We start from the raw sequence: 17,876 nt of genomic DNA on the forward strand, positions 1-17,876 counted from the left end.
GACAGGTTACTGACTCAGAGTAACTTAGTTGTCTGACAGGTTACATTGTAATCGGTGCTTTTTAAATTTACCGTGTGACACGGAGAAATAAAATAATGGTACGATAGACTCTTCTGCAGGAAGCAAACAATCTGAAAACAGCTAGATATTTGTAATGGATGACTGGCTCGTAGCATGATGTTGTTTCCCTAGTACCTGTCCAGTTGTTATTTCTGTGCTGTGTCTGGTGTCTTCAACAAGACTGAGTTTGAGAAACTGTAGTAAGAGATTAAGGGAGGCTGGTCTGCTCAGTCTGTCTTTGAAGTTCTCTTTGAGCTTTTATTGCTTCTCATGTGCCTATGAGGGAATTACAGCTGGTAATAGAGTGCTCTTTACTTAACAAAGATGTAATGAAATGTCTGAAAATTAAGCTAAGGTTAATTAGGACTAGGAAACGTGGAAATTTTTTTTCAAAGTGTCATTAATCTTTAAGGCAGGAGAAAGCTGGTTTTTAATCACTAAAACATTTTAATTAGGGTTGGATGCTTTTCTGGAAGCTGTGCTTTAACCCGTAGCTTTTTTGACATGGAAGCTAATTTGCGGAATGGGCTAAATTGACTGTTTGCAAAGTCAGATTAGATTATCATAGTAATTTTTTAATAGACTTTACCTCTCGCTTAGGTTGCTCTATAATGTAATTTGGTAATTAGCATAACCTTCAGAATCAGTGCAATTGCTTTTTATTGTATTTCTCTGCATTAGGCAAGACTTTGTATCTCTACAAGAAAGTTTATACCTGCTTCCAGTCTGTTGTGTGTAACAGAAGCATTGCTTACTAGCGTACCTTTGACTTTGTCAGGTTTGACTGTTTCAGTGGGGGGAAATTTCAAAGTTGGGTACAACCTTTATTTTACCGTACACTGCTGCTAATCTATTTTTCTCAAGTTAAAAGAAATAACAGAACACTGTCCTTCGTGGAGGATCTGACATCCAGGGGCCCTAAGGAATTGGTTCCTATTACATTTTATTGATGTGTACGTTTTAATGGTAAATACTGTGTTATAGTAGAATATGATCACATATTTGTCTTATTGAACTGTTTTTTAAATTTGTTTCTTGACAGAAAACACTGAAAGAATATCTCTCCAGCTTCATTTAGCTTTAACTTCAAATGCACCGTGGGTCCAGTGTCCTAGTCATTTAGAGCTTATGAACCAGTGTCGACACATAAATATTCGTGTGGATCCACGAGGCCTGAGAGAAGGACTACATTATACAGAGGTATTGAAGTATTGGTGTTCTAAGCAAGATTGTGTGCCCTTTCCTTTTCATGTGGTCTCTATCAACTTTTTATAAAAAAAAAAAGGAGATAAAAGCTGTGCGCTGTACAGACCAGAAAATACTGCCACACTCCATTTCACTATACAGGCTGAATCCAGGGTTCAGCAATAGTTATGTTATACAGCGTTGTATAGCACATGCCAATGGGACTTTGAGTATCTGTCTTTAAAAAAATAAAAGCATATAGAAAATAGAAACCAAATAAATAACCATTCATTAAGGTTTTTTTCTCTGGGTATATTTTCACCTTTGACTACCTGGCTCAGTCCTGTATTATTACTGAGGATGGAGATTTGTGTTTTTATGAGGTCTTAAATATTTCTCCCTTTCTGTGGTGGCTTAAGGACTGGCCTAGCTTTTGTGGTGTTGCCATGCAGTCTTATATGCACCCAAGATTTTGCTTTACCTTGAGGAGTAGCTTGGGTACAGTGATGCAACCTATTTTCTTGTTTCCTCACCTCTATCCCATCCCATTTTGGAAGGTGAATGAGAAGAGTGTGTGGTAATGGCTCTGTACAGCAGAAGCATTTTGCTGACTTTTAGAGGCTACGTTCAAACTTGGACAAATTTAATACAAAAGCCATTACGTTTCTCATTTTCTCTCCCAACCATCCTCTTTCACTCCTGCAAAAGAAACCCACTAACAAAAAAATATTTTTCAACCCTCTCCATTCTCATCCCAAACTTTATATTAACATTGAAATGTTTCCATTGCATTGTAGTTTATCATAATGCAGGTGATATCAACTTGCTGCTTAGAAGTGACTTGCTTAAGATGCTTAGAGTTGCAAGTCTTCTATGCTACCGCTGAGAACGTTTTAGCAAAGTGATGATGGAACAAATTTTTAGAGATAGTATTTAAAGCTTGGCCATGAATGGCATGGTAAATTGAATTGTACTTTCTCAAACATAATCCTGGAAAACAAGGATTAAAATATTTTTAATACAACAACAAGAATAGCTGAAATAAAATAGTAAGGCTGTTTGGGACAAATTCTGAGTTGAAACTAGATTGAGCTTTTGATACAGGGACTATCAAATGTGGGTTGAAAGCTTGAAAAGTTCTGGGGAAAGACTGAAATGAGTATAAGTGTGAAAGCTAATTTTTTTTTTTTCTTGGTGAATATTGCTGTTTTGCTGTTTCTAGGGTGACAGTGGTCAAATAAAAAACTTTCTTTCTCAGTGATAACTACAAGATTCAAAATACTCTGTAACTAGTTTAAGTTTAATGTTGTCTTCTATAATTTCATTTTGACCAAAGATTTTAAATGACTGTGTTTTATTTTGTTAGGTGTGTGGATATGATATAGCAATGCCTAATGCAGGCCCACTGTTCAGAGTTCCAATAACAGTTGTTATACCAACAAGGTCAGTAAACCCAGGCTTTATCTTCATTTTTTAAGTTTAGTTTAGTTTTCTGTACCCACTTTACTTGTCATTTATTTCACCACCTTCTTTCTCTGGGAGTTCCTGAACTTACTACTAACATTGATAAGGGAGCAGAGATCTGAAAAGATTCTCGCAGCAGACTTACACAGTAGTGGCTTTTTTGTAGTTTTGGTCCTGGCAGCCAGGAGGCAGTGTGTTCTGGTGGGTTTAGCCACAGGGGCAGCAGCTTCCTGGTCCATCAGGATACAGATGACTTCTGGCTTGTTGACCAAAGTATCAATCAATATACTCATAGGTGTAGGTCAACTGGAGTTTGTTTTTTCATTTCTAAGTGGTGGACTAGAGTACATAAAGGCAGGGGGCATTATTTGGTAGGTGAACATTGGGATAAACTTCCATCATGACTTTAATACATCGAATTTAGAGAGTTAGTATTGTGCTCATCATTGATTTAAACATATGACTTCAGTGATGTTGATAAGGAAGGAGAGTATCTTATTAAACCTGTTCAGTGGACAATCTGCCCTGAGGAGAAAAAAAAAGTAACTTTTCTCTAACTCATTCATAGAAATATTACTACTTGTATAACTTAGCTTACTTTAGTGGAAAGTCAGTCAGCCAGGACAAGCAGATCCACTGAAAACTAGGATTCTTTGATATTTACATTTAATCACAGTAACTTCAGGGAGGGTGTCTACATAATGTGGTGGAGCTGATGTTTTAAATCTTTTCGATACATTGTGCTGTCAGATTCTGTACTAGTATGGATTAAAATAATTGGTGCTGAGGACTAAATATCTTCATTGTACACTTTTTTCTGAGAGCACTTTTGCATTTAAAAATACTTTAAAAAAAAAAAAAGGCTTCACATCTTGTTTGATTACTGTTCGTGTTTTCTTTTTGACATACAGAGTAGATGAATCATCAAGCTATGACCTGACATACACAGATGTTCATTTTAAACCTGGTCAAATCCGAAGGCACTTCATTGATGTTCCACAGGGAGCTACGTGGGCTGGTAAGGAAAATGACCACATTAATTGAATAAAAACATCCCATCTGTCAGACTTGACAAAGTTGTTTTGAAATCATTTTGAGTTCTGCCTGAATAAGAACTGAAGGATTTGACTCATGAATACGTAAAATATTTATTCGATTTTAAGTTCTGAGAGAAGTGATTTTGAATTATCTTGTGGTTTCTGGTATAGTAGAACCCTGATTCTCAGTCTTCTAGAAACCAGCAAATACAATCTGAAGTGATTGCCCATAACTAGAGGAATACCGCATGTTTATGGAAAAGTATTGTTGTCTGAGGTTTGCCTAGTTTTTAAGGTGTGTGGATATAGTCTTGAAAGATGTCTTAACTGAAGAAAATGTGATTTTCATAATGGGCAAGTAGCTCATGATTCTGCAAGAAGGAGAAAAAGGGGTTTTTTTCCTTGTCTTCCTGTGTGAGATTACTAAATAATAATCCTTTAAAGAATCTTTCGTTTAGGCTCAAGATAGTAATAAAACTCTTAATTTGGAATTCAGCAGCAGTCTGTCCTGTACAGATTATACATCTGTACTGTCTGATTAATTTTCACCATTTAGTTGAGTCATGTTTCTCTTAACTGATCTCTGAATTTAGCTAGTTTTCCTTCATCTGAAAGGGTCTTTGTAAATAACTAATATATAAGCATTATTCACATATGGAGCCACTTGGGGTACTGCATAACTTCTTAAATTACAAATTACTTGTTGAAACTAGTGTTTTTCTGGTGAATCTCTGCTTTCCTTCTCAAATTCTTGCTTCTTGAAACTAAACTTAATTTTTCTCTTTAATCTAGAAGTGACAGTATGTTCATGTTCAGCTGATGTGACTGCCAAGTTTGTGCTTCATGCTGTTCAGCTAGTGAAACAAAAAGCATACAGAAGTCATGAGTTCTACAAATTTTCATCCTTACCAGAAAAAGGATCAGTGACTGAAGCATTTCCTGTCTTAGTAAGTTACCTTAGGGTGGTGTGGGGAAAGAGAGAGAAAGTCATATGTCAGTGCAGTATAACATAACTCATTCTGGACTTTTTTGCCGAAGAAAAACCAAAACCCAAGAAATTATACAATTGTTACAGTTGTGAATGTATCTGGTTTTCAGTTTTGAAAAGATCTCTAATAGCTTGCTAGTGTTTCTTAATTATTTGGTAATGCCCTTATAACATGCGTTAATCTCTTCAATTTGTTGGTACTTGTTTATACAAACCAGTTTGTTTCCCTTTCAAATAGTGGCTATGACTTGTTGGATAGATTGAGTTCAGCATATTTTGCCTTTAGTGCTTAATGTGGTAGTCTGGGACATCTCCTTGATATTGAAGCCAGGTGATAACTGACTGGCTTATATTCATACTGCTTAGATACAGCAGGCTTAGCTTGAATAATGCTAGCTCAAGAGTCCAAAACAGAACCAGGGAGTGAGCTAACAGTTCAGGGGTCTGGGTGACAGAGTCCACTTCTCAAGTTTGTCCCCTGCCTTGCTTAATTTAGTTGTATAGCTCTAAGTGTAAGAGTGGTTATGATTTCTGTGCTATTCAGTCCCTTACCCTCTGTGAAAGTGTCAGGTGGGGGACCCTAAGCTAAGTTTGTCCCACTGACGCGTTGTGACTTTTATCATGTTAATTAAAAACAAACAAACAAATAACAACAGTAAAACCCCAACCAAACTACAACAAAAAAAACCCCAAACCTCCCAAGCTTCATGTCATCTTATTTAGGCAGAGAGTAAGATCTCTTTCTGATACACATTTTCTAGGGCACACATATTAAACTCATCTATGAACTAACCTGTCTGTGTAGTTTGAAGGATAGGAAAGGAAGATGTAACATTTAAAAGCTGTACCTTTCTCTGTAGGGTATACCCTGGCACTTTTTGTTTTGATGCGGTCATCAGTCATCCTATTATGTTGGAGCTGTCTTGTGTTTTCTGGACCAAGTATAATGTCTTACTTGGTACTGTACAAACCTATACAATTGGAGTAAATGGGACGTAACAGGGTCTTTTTTGAGCTATACTCCAAATTTTTTGGCTTGGGGTGAGGGAGGCTGGGGTGAATAGAAGGGGAAGATGGGAGCTTGAGTCTAACTTTCTGCTTTTGCTACCCAGGCTGGAAAAACCATTGAATTCTGTGTTGCTCGGTGGTGGGCAAGCCTTAGCGATGTTAGCATTAATTACACAATTTCTTTCCATGGTGTACTTTGTGCTACTCCTCAGCTAAACATGGTAAGTTTTCTAGAGTGGGGTTTTTTTTTAATTATTCTGAAGTCCTCTGGTATCTCAGAATAAAAAAAGCTTTTCTTCATTCCTGCCTGTATTTAGAAAGACTAAAAGTATCTTTATACAAGATGTTCATGTTTTCTCTTAAAAATAGGTAAATAGGAGTTCAGTCCCACAGAAATGCCTGTTACCATTATTTATGATTTTTTTCTATGCTTTTTCATTATAAATCATTAGGGGAAAAAATAGAAAGTAAAAAAAAAAAAACCCAAACAAAGAACCCAAACCCAACACCAATAGAAAGAACATACTAAAAGACTGAAATTGTAACTATACTTACACTAGCAAGTGTTTGTGTGAATAAACTTTGCTGGGACCACAGTTCTTGAACTTGAGTATCTAGACTACCATTGCTAAAAGACAATACGCTGCATACTGTTTTCAGAATAAAATGTCATTAAAATTTATTTTCTGTTCAGTGTTTTATTGAGATGTGCCGATTGGCTTGAGGTTCATCATTTAGGGCAATTGAAGGCACGGTGGATGGACAGTGTCATGATTCCTAAGGCTCTGTGATACTAAAGGGTTGAAAAAGTTGCTAAAAGCATTAGTATCATAATATTTACAGTACTTTGTCTTGCTCCTATGTTCTTTGCAGTCCTGTGCAACCTGGCTTGGCTTGACTTTGCCTCCCTCAGGAGAGGGCTCTCTTTGAGAGCTGAGATGGCAATACCTACATGAAGCAGCACCATATTAATTTATCCTGGCTCCTCCCTTTTTTTCAATGAAGGGCCAGAGCAAATTATAGCTGTCCCACTGGTGAATTTGGGTGTATTCAGGCTCTAAGAGCTGAATAAACTGGGGAAAAAAGAGTGGGTGCATTGTGCTACGGTACCAGGTCTTGAACCAGTAGGGCAGGAAAAGAAAGAGCTGGTGGTGGTGGTGTGCACAGCAGCTCCCCTGACCCCAGCAGGGTTACATCAACTGAATAATGGAGAGTTAAAAATGAGAGAATACAAATAGTTTTGCCCTTCCTTCTGGAGCACCTGTAACTTTCATAAAATAAATTTTAATAGTGCTGATATACTGGTGGCTTTGTCATGGGATACTGCTAGAAAAAAAGTTTTCAAATGATTTTGCCTATCACTAGCCTGTGTATGTAGTATTGTTTCTTTTTCGCGGAGTTAAACTATTCTGTAATAATAATTCTAAGCAGAAGCATCATAAAATTCTTGTTTTAAGATTCTAGATGAATAACACTTGTATTTATTGAATTACGTATTCAAAGAAAATCGTCACAAATGCACGAACAAAACCCAGCCCTGCCTGAAGTGTGACTTGTATAGTTCTGTACAAAGTACTTAAATTATTAAGGGGGGGAAAAAGTGTAAATAAGACTTTAGTTCCAATTGCTAAAGTTTTGCAAGTCCCAGTATATCTGCTGTTGTAAAATAGAGATAAGCTTGTAACACTTTCAAACTCACGCAGTATTACTTCTTATAGTATAGATAAATACAGCTTGTGTTGTATTTTTGAGGGACATATCAGATGGTCCACACCTGACGTTATAAGTGCACAGAAGCATAATTGTTATATATTCTTTCTTTAGCATGCTTCAGAAGGCATCGTACGATTTGATGTTCAGTCCCTGTTGAAGTATGAAGATATTGCTCCATGCATAAATCTGAAAAGCTGGGTTCAAACCCTCAGGTAGAGTTTCTGGGGAAGTGTATTGGGAAAGTGGAAAAACTGATCGTATGTAGTTAAAACAGTAACAAGTTAACAGTGAAATTTAGGATAACAACAATATTCTTGTCAAATTTTAAGTAGGTTTGGAAGCATCAATTAATAAAATTTCTCAGCATTCTCTTTTTTGGTTCCTTTTAACTTCAACAAAATTTGAGAATTATAGTGACTTTTTCCATACAAATTATTTTCCTTAAGCTAATTTTTTTTAGAAAACATTTACAAAAATATTCCATTGCTTCCAAAGGAGACACTTAAAGGTAAAAGGCACTTTAATATCTAAAGAAACAAATTGTAGAGTTATTTGGTGCTACTGTTTTGTTGTTTTGCGGGTTTTTTTAAGCAGCTGCTTCAGACCCTGCCCAGTTTTGATCTGGGAAGGCTGTCTTCCCTCTCTTGCTTGATTGGAAATGTTTTTGTAGGATCTGGTGCAGAATTTTGTGTGGAAGGTTGTGTTTATCCTGTTGTCAGTTTGACACATGCTGATTTGGAGGAAAAGCTTTGTTGGAAAATTCCTAACCAGTGCAGCAATTACTAAAGTCGATTGCTTCAGGAGGAAAAAGAAATGCTATACAGTTTAAGCAGTACTTTTAAGACTTGGGCCAGACAATTTCACAGTGGTCAGTAATCCAAAGTTTTCCATTATTTGGACCTCTCAGTGGAGACCTTGGGCTCTGTCGGGGGCTTTTGGATACTTGTAACTGGAATTGATGTTACTAGGAGTTTGTTTAATGAACATGCCACCTAATGTTAGATTCAGAAATATCCAATTTGATATGTCTTAAGTGAGGAACTAAAACAATCCCCTAATATATCTTTGCCTCATTCTTGGTTTGTAAAATGGAGATGCTCTTATCTCCTTGTAATATTTGAGGCACTAATCTGACAGTAAATGAACTGCAGTTAAGTAGACTAATGAGAAATATTTATGTATTTAAATTAAGGCATGAATAGTGTCTTTTGAATGAAGTAATGAGTCATAACACAGAGGAAAAAAAGCACTTAATGGTTTCACATTCTGTCTTGAGTTTCAAATGCTTGGAGGCAGGGTGAGTATTAGGGAGACGTATCATGTGTGGTATTACTCGGTTCTTAAGTCTTCTGTCAGCAGTCTATCTGGTGTCTGCCAGACTAGGAAACCTGGGTTAAATGGACCTGTGGTCTGACCCGGCACAGGTATTTTACTGGGTGACTAGTCTGTGCTCTTGGCAATGAAAAAGCTGACAGAATCTTATAGAAAAATCTTGATCATGTAAAAAAAGGTTGTCAGAATGAATTAAATGTAAACTTAAATGATGCCAGGCCACCCTCATTCTGCTATTCTTTATTTCCAAAGCCCTGATTTTCCTATATCATTATTATAGCCTATATTCTTTGATGCTTAAGATCTAAAGCGTTTGTGCTGCTCTGAACAATAGTTTGTCCTAACTGTATCTGAGTTAACATACACTACCTATGTAGTCCATGTTAACATTCTTCCGTGTTGCTACTCTGATTTCTGTAAGGCTTCTTACAGATTCTCTTCTGATATAACCTTCTATAACAAACAATTATCAACTGTTTATTCTGTCCTCTAATTACTGTGCCATTAATCTTTCAATCTATGAATAAAAGTGCTGATTGCAGCGTGGATACTAGAGATGTAAAGTAACCGGATTTTCTTCCTAATCCTGAAGTCTTTTGGTTTTCCTTTTTTTTTTATGGCCTTTAATTTTGAGCATTTAGACGTGCCTGCTAAGTTCTGTTGGCTTCTTTCTTTGGCAGTGTCTGTAATGTCACTAAACCTTGTTTTTGAACTGCCATTCATTTTAACTGGGGAATTTATGCTGCCTGGATAGTTACAATATTTTAAGAGATGTTACTGCATGTGCTGAATTCAGCTGTACTTCAGAATATGCTTCCGTTTAAGCAAGACAAATTTTGATAAAGGATACATGTTTAAGAGTACCTTCTGTTGTTGTTTGTTGTTTAACTGCAGACCGGTGAGTGCAAAAATAAAACCTTTGGGCTCCAGAGATATTTTACCAAATAATCGTCAACTGTATGAGATGATTTTGACCTATAACTTCCATCAGGTAAGGGTTATGCATTGTTTTTTAAAAGTCGTTAATAAACATAGCAATCTGGTTTTCTAAAACCAGATTTTAACTTTAACTAGCTTTCTGTCAGAAACAAGGTCTAGATTCACACTCTAGACTCTCTACAGTCAAAATTCTAATTTGGTTCTCTTTAGCAGCTACTGTTGCTTGAAACAGGCTTTAGTTCAGGTATCCTTCTGAATATGTATGTAAGGATTGTACTTGTTTTATTCAATAGTGGATTAAATGTTTTGACCTTTCTTTTAATAGCCTAAGAGTGGAGAAGTAACTCCAAGCTGTCCACTTCTTTGTGAATTGTTGTACGAATCTGAATTTGATAGTCAACTGTGGATTATTTTTGACCAGAACAAAAGACAAATGGGTTCAGGAGATGCCTATCCACACCAGGTACAGAGTAATGTATTTATTTTACATTCTGTTTTCTGCACAGTGTGAAAACTTTCATTCTTTTTGACTTCCCAGGCCTGCTGTTAGCTACTAACATTTCCTGATGCATAGGTATAATGTTCTTATATCTTCACAAGAAGACAGGTTCAATGGTGATGTATTTGTATGAAAAAAAGTAGTGACAGGTTTGTTTCCATGAAATAGAACATTGGTTTTTGTTTTTTTTTTCTCTTCCAAGGAAGGAGAAAGAGTTATGGTGTGTTTTATTTCTACAAAAAGCTGTTAACTTGTGATTTCTTGTGATTTTGACTGGTGCTTCTCAAGAAGTTAATTCAAGTTCTTGTTGTCTTTATGTTTGGGTTTTTTACAAAGATGATACCTTGAACTTTTCTATTTAAGGTGGAAAGGATCCATTATTTTTTCTGTAGTCTGACTTGTCCGCCGATAGATCAGAGGCTTCTGTATCCATGAAGGCTGTCTTCTGTGCTGTTGATGTCTTCAAACAGCCTTTTAAATGCTATAGCTTGGTTTACTTCCTGTTGCTGTCTTTCAAAGGGAGTTTTTTTGCACAAGACTTGTAGATACTGTACCCTCTGTGGGAATCTCTGCTGGAACAGACTGTGTGTCTAGATGGGGGGTGGGGGGGTAAAAAAGAAGCACAAGAGAAACATTTTCCATAGTTTTTTGTTTTGAAGCTATTTTTTACCAATCCAAAATCACAGTTGAACTTCATCAATGGAATGTTTATTTTGATAGATTGATCATTCTGGAAGTGTACAAAAGATCAACTTTAAAGCATGTCTTTTGAATCTTATAAATGAATTTCAGAAATCGCTTCATTTTAATTTCTATTCCTTAACCTGCATTTTTAAGGTGCTATAAAATCTAAAAATCACCAGAGTAGTCTGTTATCTATGCCTGGTGGACCACCACGCTGTAAATATCTGGTGTTGTGCATCATAGAACGATTCTAAAGCAATTCAAAATTATTTAGTCCAGAAAGAAATACCAACAGGAAGCATGACTCCCTGACCCAGGAGAGGGAGATTCTGGGAGCAGGGTAGTTCAGATTATTATCCCTTTTTACTTAGGGCTGCCTTTTGTATTATAACAGCAGCAGCAGAAAGGAAACTTAGCATGCTACTGCTCAAAACATCCACGTGGTGCCCCTTTAGGTTCATAGAAACAGGAGAATGTTTTCAAAACTAAGACTTTGAGAGTGTGGGGCTTGGGGTTTGGGAAGTGTGGGGGTTGGGGTTTGGGGGGGGGGGGGCTTTTTTTTTAAATAAATGGAGATTGTTATCTGCATATTCCTAACTGAATAGGATAATAAATATAATAAATAACTGAAGAGTCTGTCAGCTCTTTAAACTGCAGCCTTAAATCTCACAGGAATACTGGGTCCCTCAGTGTGAAAGCTGGTACAATGTTTGATACAGTAGAAAATAATCCTGTGATCTAAACCACAGAGCACCCAAAGTTACATAGTAAACTGAAAGTGTATCAAGGCAAACCTGCTAGAAGCTTTGAACTGAAAGTCTAGCAAGAATCTGATTATTATTTGAGCAGTTGATAAGTGTTAGAATGGGAACAAATTATGTCAGCCTATTTTGTGGTCTGAAAACTTAATTTTTTTTTCAGTCAATCCGAAATATGTTTTGGCTGCTATCAAGTCTTGAAAGCACTCTGTTTTCAGGAGATTCCAAAACTAAGCAATCTAGCATATTTTAAACGGCTAGAGCTATATGGATCAAGAAGAACATGACAGTCTTATTTCTGGGTTTCTTTGTGAATGGTGAAGTATTTAATCTTGACATTTATGAGAACTTCTTTCTTTCAGTATTCTGTGAAACTGGAAAAAGGAGATTACACTATTCGGTTACAAATTCGTCACGAACAGAACAGTGAGCTGGATCGCATCAAAGACCTTCCATTTATTGTTTCTCACAGGTTGTCTAGTACCTTGAGCTTAGATATTTATGAAAACCATAGCCTTGCTCTCTTAGGGAAGAAGAAATCCAACAGTTTGACATTACCACCAAAACACAGTCAGCCATTCTTTGTTACATCTCTGCCTGATGACAAGTAAGTTACTGAAGTCCTGTTTTTCTCATCTACATCTAACCAGCTGCCTCTGCACCTAGCTAAAATGATACTTTGATAGTGTCTACCTGTTTAGGCTTGGTAATTCCTCTTGTGTTGCTCTTTCACTCTGGGTTCTTTATTGTAGTCCCCGTGGAACATTTATCAACCTGGTTTTAACATTGAACTTTCTTTCTTTGACTAGAATACCTAAAGGAGCAGGACCAGGATGTTATCTTGCAGGAGCTCTTACACTGTCTAAAACAGAACTTGGAAAGAAAGCTGTGAGTATTTGAGATGGATGATGGCTTCTTTTTCTGAAACTTTTGAAGCGAGTAAATGGCATGCCAGGAAGTGCTGTATTTCATCGTTTTAGTATTTTAAAGAGCACTAGGTTTAGTAACATAACGTATTCTAGAAGCAGTTGTTTCATTATAAAGTCAGAGTAACTTCTAAGTAGTTCTATTTTTATTTCCATCTTATATTTTCAAATTTAATTGCGTTTTCTAAATTTTGAATTCTAATTCTTTCGCTCTGAATCCTTGTATTTCTGGAAGCAACTGCTTTTTTGTTGGTGTGAAGCCTTTAAAAGTGATTTTGTGTAATTGCCTAGCTTAGCATAATTTTTGAATGAAAAACACGTACATATATATTGTTTTGTGCATGTTGGTTCTCTAATAAACAGCTATACTCTTCCTTGCATGCATACAATTTTCAGCAAAAATATGTACTGTCTTAACACCTACATGTTACTGTTACAAAGTAGTAGGAATTTTGCTGACTCAAATGCATAAGCAGATATTCTTACCTGCTGCACACTGATGTTGTCAACCACTAATATGACTGTATGCTCCAACAGAATGATGTAAGATCTCTGTATGTGATGCTAGAAAAAAGCTGTAGGGTTTTTTTGCTCATAATGCAGCATCCTGTAAAAACTGGTTTCTAACTTGTATGAATCTGTAGTGCAACAGTGATTAGAGTAACCAGATCGCTCTTGTGTGTATCTGGTGCTAAGGTATTTAGGAGGTTCCCTTAGCTATTTTTAAATAGATGGCAAGGCTGAGAAAAAATTTGAAGCAATGCTGGTGATTGTTAGTATTTAGAGGTAGTTCATCTATGTCCGTATATCACTAGATGTGACTGAACAACATGTATAAAACTAGAGTATGTTTTCATAGAAAATAAGTTTCTGTGATTAGGTGGGCACATACCTTTTTAGATCTTGTTGAGTAGAAAAGTTTAATTCATTCAATCTGATTTGGTTGTAGGTAGTACTTTTGGGGCAGATTGCATGTAACTGCAGGTTAGATAATGTCTGTCAGGAGAATTTATGTATCAATGAGGAAAACCCCAGTAATTAAGAACTCTAAAATACTTAGTTTTATAATAAAATACTTTTATTTCTTTGTGATTCCGGCAAGGTTGCAAGTATACTTTTATGAAACCCATGGTAAATCCATTACAGTAGTGTAGTATAGTTTCCCTAACTTGAATTCTGCACCATTTCCTTGAACTATCGGTTGTAATTTTCATCTGTTTCATTTTAAAACCAGACTAAGTGGTTATATACAGTGATTTCTGGCATGGGAAGTAGGAGGTAGGTAGGTATTGCCAGTCAAATTTCATGTGATGAAGAATGCTTAAGAGCTTACATGGAGAGAAATTCTAGCTGAGGCGTGTCTCATGTCATAGTCTAAGGCATTACTGTTATGGTCATATTTTACTGGAAAAAGGATGGTATCAAAAAGCATCAGGTACTTTCTGCTGCCTTTAGTGATCCTCAGTATGTACCAGGAGACAAAAAAGGAGAACTAGGCAGCAAAGTTGTCTCTAGGTCAGCAAGTGGATGCAACGTGAGGGAAAAATCTATCTAATTTCTGTATATTTATTATGAAATAGAACAATGCCACTAAACAGTCAAAATCTAAAATCTACACTTTTGAGGCTGAATTTCTGTAATTTATTAATTTAAGCTAAGTGGTTAACAACACTTGCTTGTCTTACAGGAATAATGGACTGTATACACAATAATGCATTGTTTTATTAATTTTAAAAACCTGAAAGAGCATGCTTTAAGAGCATGTTTGATCATAGATATGACTCTCTAAAAGTTTAAAAATTTGTAGGTTGTAAGTATAACCATAATTGTACAGAGAAGGTGTCTCCATCCTGTGTGGTGTGTGCATGTTTTCTTACAGTATGTTATTCTAACTCCCAGGGGCAGTCTGCAGCAAAGCGACAAGGAAAATTTAAAAAGGTACTGAATGTTAGTTTTTGAAAAAGATATACTTAAGTCTTTTTGCATATGACTTAAAGAATTTGTCTACCAGTATTGTTTTTTGATTTGTCTCCCTCATCTACCTGCTTAGTCCTGAGCTATTTACTTCAGCACCTTAAGTATGTCTACTGGTAGAATGACAAAACACTACTGTAATACAAAGCTGAGAGGCACGTGAGCATCTGGATACTTCTGCAATAAGTGCTGTAAAAATGCATGTGGTGATTAGTGGTCTGTAATTTTTCTTTTTATGAAATACTCAGGAATCTTCAGTGTTTGTGGTCAAGATTTTCTGTGGCAAGTGTTTGCCTATTCTATTCTGTCTGGAAATTGAGAACTGAATACAAACCTAACACTTTGATGTAGAATTGAATATCTAACTGTATACCAAGTCTACTGAATTGAAGAGCTGGCTTTATTACAGTCATAAAAAACATACTGTAGCAAGAAGTTTTTTTCTTAGGAGGGATGGACTTGATTGAAAAGTCTCTCAATTCATCATCCTACTCAGATTGAATATAACTTGTTATAGGCTAGAGTTTATACAGTGATGGAGCAGGTAGTAGAATTTACAGAAATAATTTTGGAGCGTGTATAAGATATTTCAGGTAGGGAGTGAGTGACTTTTAACATAGCACAATATTAAACACTGCTTTCTCATATTTTTACATTAGGTTAATATAATATTCTGCCAGTGGTCAGAGACTGAAACAGCATTTATTAAAAAAAAAAGAAACAAAACAACAAACAAAACCAAAACCAACAAAAAAACCCAAAGAACTATTTTAATAGACTACCTTTATAAGGCTACTGGTTTATTTTTCTTGTTTTGTTCTTGAGTTGTAGGGCTATTTACATTCTTTTGTTTTCAAGGTACAGTGTTCTGGAGTGACATGCAAATTAGTCAGGATTCTTGTTAGAAATAAGGCATGAGAGTCATGAATAACACAGTTTATTGCTGTAATCAGTTATTTTGTTAATAGTGAGCTGGTAACTGAGCCTGCTAACTTACTCCGGTCTTGGTGTAATAACTGTGTGGGAATGTGATTAGGCTTTACAAGAAGGATTTTAATGCGCGTTGCTGCAATTTTATTTTCATACTGCATCTGAAAATTATGCAGATCACTTTTAGAAAGATGATTTAAAATCCCATGTGAATGCATGGCTTCCTGATGAATAGGGGTATAAAATCTTCGCTAAGTGAATCTCTAACAAGGGAGTTAAACTCTAATCAGAATTTAATTTGCATAATAAAATCTATTAAACAGATCCAAGAGGTTGCATGTTCTGGTTTTTCTTTTGTTTTTCGAACAGAGTTTTGTGTTCAGATCTCAGCAGTGTATACCCACCCAAGCCAAAATAAAAACTGTTTTTCTTAATACTTCCACCTATTATTCATAAGAGGCATCAGTGTACTAGCAGCAAATAAATAAAACATAGTGTATTTGAGAGCATTGATCCGTAAGAGCTCCATTAATGAATGTATTTTTCTGAGAATCCAACTTTGAGGGCCTCCTAGTTTACAAGTTTTGAATATTTACCCTGCCCTGTCATAAGTTTACATGTGGTTAACTTAAGTTGTTTTCGAGCATGGAAAACCTGTTTACATATTTCTTTTGTGACCCAGTCAGTCAAAAAGGTGTGTGTGGATTTTTCATATTTTCCACAGACAAGTCCAGGCCCTCTTGTAGGATCAGGAGTGTTAATTTACAAGTCCCATTTTTATTTTATGTTTGTGTTTTGCTCTGATACTGGTGACTAGTCTGTGGAAAGTGCCTTTTTTTTTTTTAATTATTTTTCAGCTGAGGAGGAAGTACTTTATAAATAAAAATATAAATAAAAGTACTTTTATTTTCACAGAATCACAGAATGGCTGAGACTGGAAGGGACCTCTGGAGGTCATCTGGTCTAATCCCCCTGCTTGAGCAGGGCCTCCTAGAACTAGTTTCCCAGGACCATGCCCAGACAGCTTTTGAATATCTCCAAGGGTGGAGACTACGCAACCTCTCTGGCAACTTGTGCCCAGTGTTCAGTCACTCCCACTGTGAAAAAGTGTTTCCTGATGTCCAGAGGGAACCTCCTGTGTTTCTGTTTGTGGCCACTGCCTCTTGTCCTCTTGTCCTGTCACTGTGCACCACTGAAAAGAGTCTGAATTTCTCTTTCACCCTCCCTACAGATATTTACACAGATTGACGAGATCAATCCCCAAATGCTCCCCACCCCTCCACCCCCCAAATGCTTTCTCTTCTCAGTCCCAGCTTTCTCAGCCTTCCCTCATAGGAGAGACGCTCCAGTCCCTCATCTTTGTGGACCTTCACTGGACTCTTTCCAGTACGTCCATGTCTCTCTCATACTGGGGAGCACAGAACTGGACACAGTACTCCAGGTGTGGCCTCACCAGGCTGCTGAACAGAGGGGGAGAATTACTTCCCTTGACCTGCTGGCTACGCTCTAGCTAATTCCGCCCAACACGTGGTAGGCTTTACTTGCTGCAAGGGCTCACTGCTGACTCATGTGCAATTTGTTGTTCACCAGGACTCCCAGATCCTTTTCTGCAGAGCTGCTTTCCAGCCTGTCAGCCCCCAGCCTGCACAGTTGCATGTGGTTATTCCATCCCAGAGGCAGGACTTTGCATTTGCCTTTGTTGAACTTCAGAAGGTTTCTACCAGCCCATTTCCAGCCTGTCTCTGTCTCTTTGAGGAGCAATCTTCTCCTCCATCATCCAGATCATTAATGAAGATGTTGAACAGGATTTGATCCAGTATTGATCCCTGGAGTACATTGTTAGTTACTGGCCTCCAACTGTGTGCCACTGATCACCACCCTCTGGGCCTGGCCACTCAGCAGGTTTCAATCCACCTGACTGCTCATCCAGCCCATGCTTCAACAGCTTCTCTGTTTCGCATGAGAGCAGTTTGAGGTTACGCCAGGAAATAGCAGCCTAATTTTCCAAAGCGGATAGTTAATTCTTTTATAACTGGACAAAAATGTCAGTGGGTTCTTTCCACAGAATAAGCAGGTGTCTTTGTTTTACTAGACACATACAGCAGAATTGTATGCCTAATCCATAATTTTCTGCTCGAAGAGCTATTCTGGGGAACTTAATTTTATCTAAAAAAACCCCAAACCCGAAATAAAACCCTAAACAACCCTTGGGCATGGGTTTTTACTTAATGTCTTCCTATTTTCAGTGTGTCTGGACTTAAAAATAAAAAAAAGAAAAGAAAATCCTTTCTCTCTGACTACTGAACCTGTGATATGTATGAAGTTCAGAATTCAGTGATGTTTTTCCTTTGAACTGATCCCCACTGAAGTAGAGTGCCC

General features: G+C 36.9%; 1 protein-coding gene across 1 annotated transcript in view; it reads left to right on the top strand.

The window, feature by feature from the left end:
* The window catches only part of TPP2 (tripeptidyl peptidase II), a 52,689-nt gene that overhangs the window by 17,681 nt on the left and 17,132 nt on the right, over positions 1-17,876 (top strand). The window contains exons 14-24 of the mRNA XM_009333372.1: positions 1,103-1,260; positions 2,612-2,688; positions 3,621-3,727; positions 4,539-4,693; positions 5,847-5,963; positions 7,567-7,667; positions 9,682-9,778; positions 10,052-10,189; positions 12,030-12,274; positions 12,477-12,555; positions 14,493-14,531. Of these exons, the coding sequence (XP_009331647.1) occupies positions 1,103-1,260; positions 2,612-2,688; positions 3,621-3,727; positions 4,539-4,693; positions 5,847-5,963; positions 7,567-7,667; positions 9,682-9,778; positions 10,052-10,189; positions 12,030-12,274; positions 12,477-12,555; positions 14,493-14,531 (1,313 nt within the window). The remainder of the gene's footprint in view (positions 1-1,102; positions 1,261-2,611; positions 2,689-3,620; positions 3,728-4,538; positions 4,694-5,846; positions 5,964-7,566; positions 7,668-9,681; positions 9,779-10,051; positions 10,190-12,029; positions 12,275-12,476; positions 12,556-14,492; positions 14,532-17,876) is intronic.

This window comes from Pygoscelis adeliae, unplaced genomic scaffold, assembly GCF_000699105.1.
Source record: "Pygoscelis adeliae isolate BGI_AS28 unplaced genomic scaffold, ASM69910v1 Scaffold48, whole genome shotgun sequence".
Taxonomy (NCBI): domain Eukaryota; kingdom Metazoa; phylum Chordata; class Aves; order Sphenisciformes; family Spheniscidae; genus Pygoscelis; species Pygoscelis adeliae.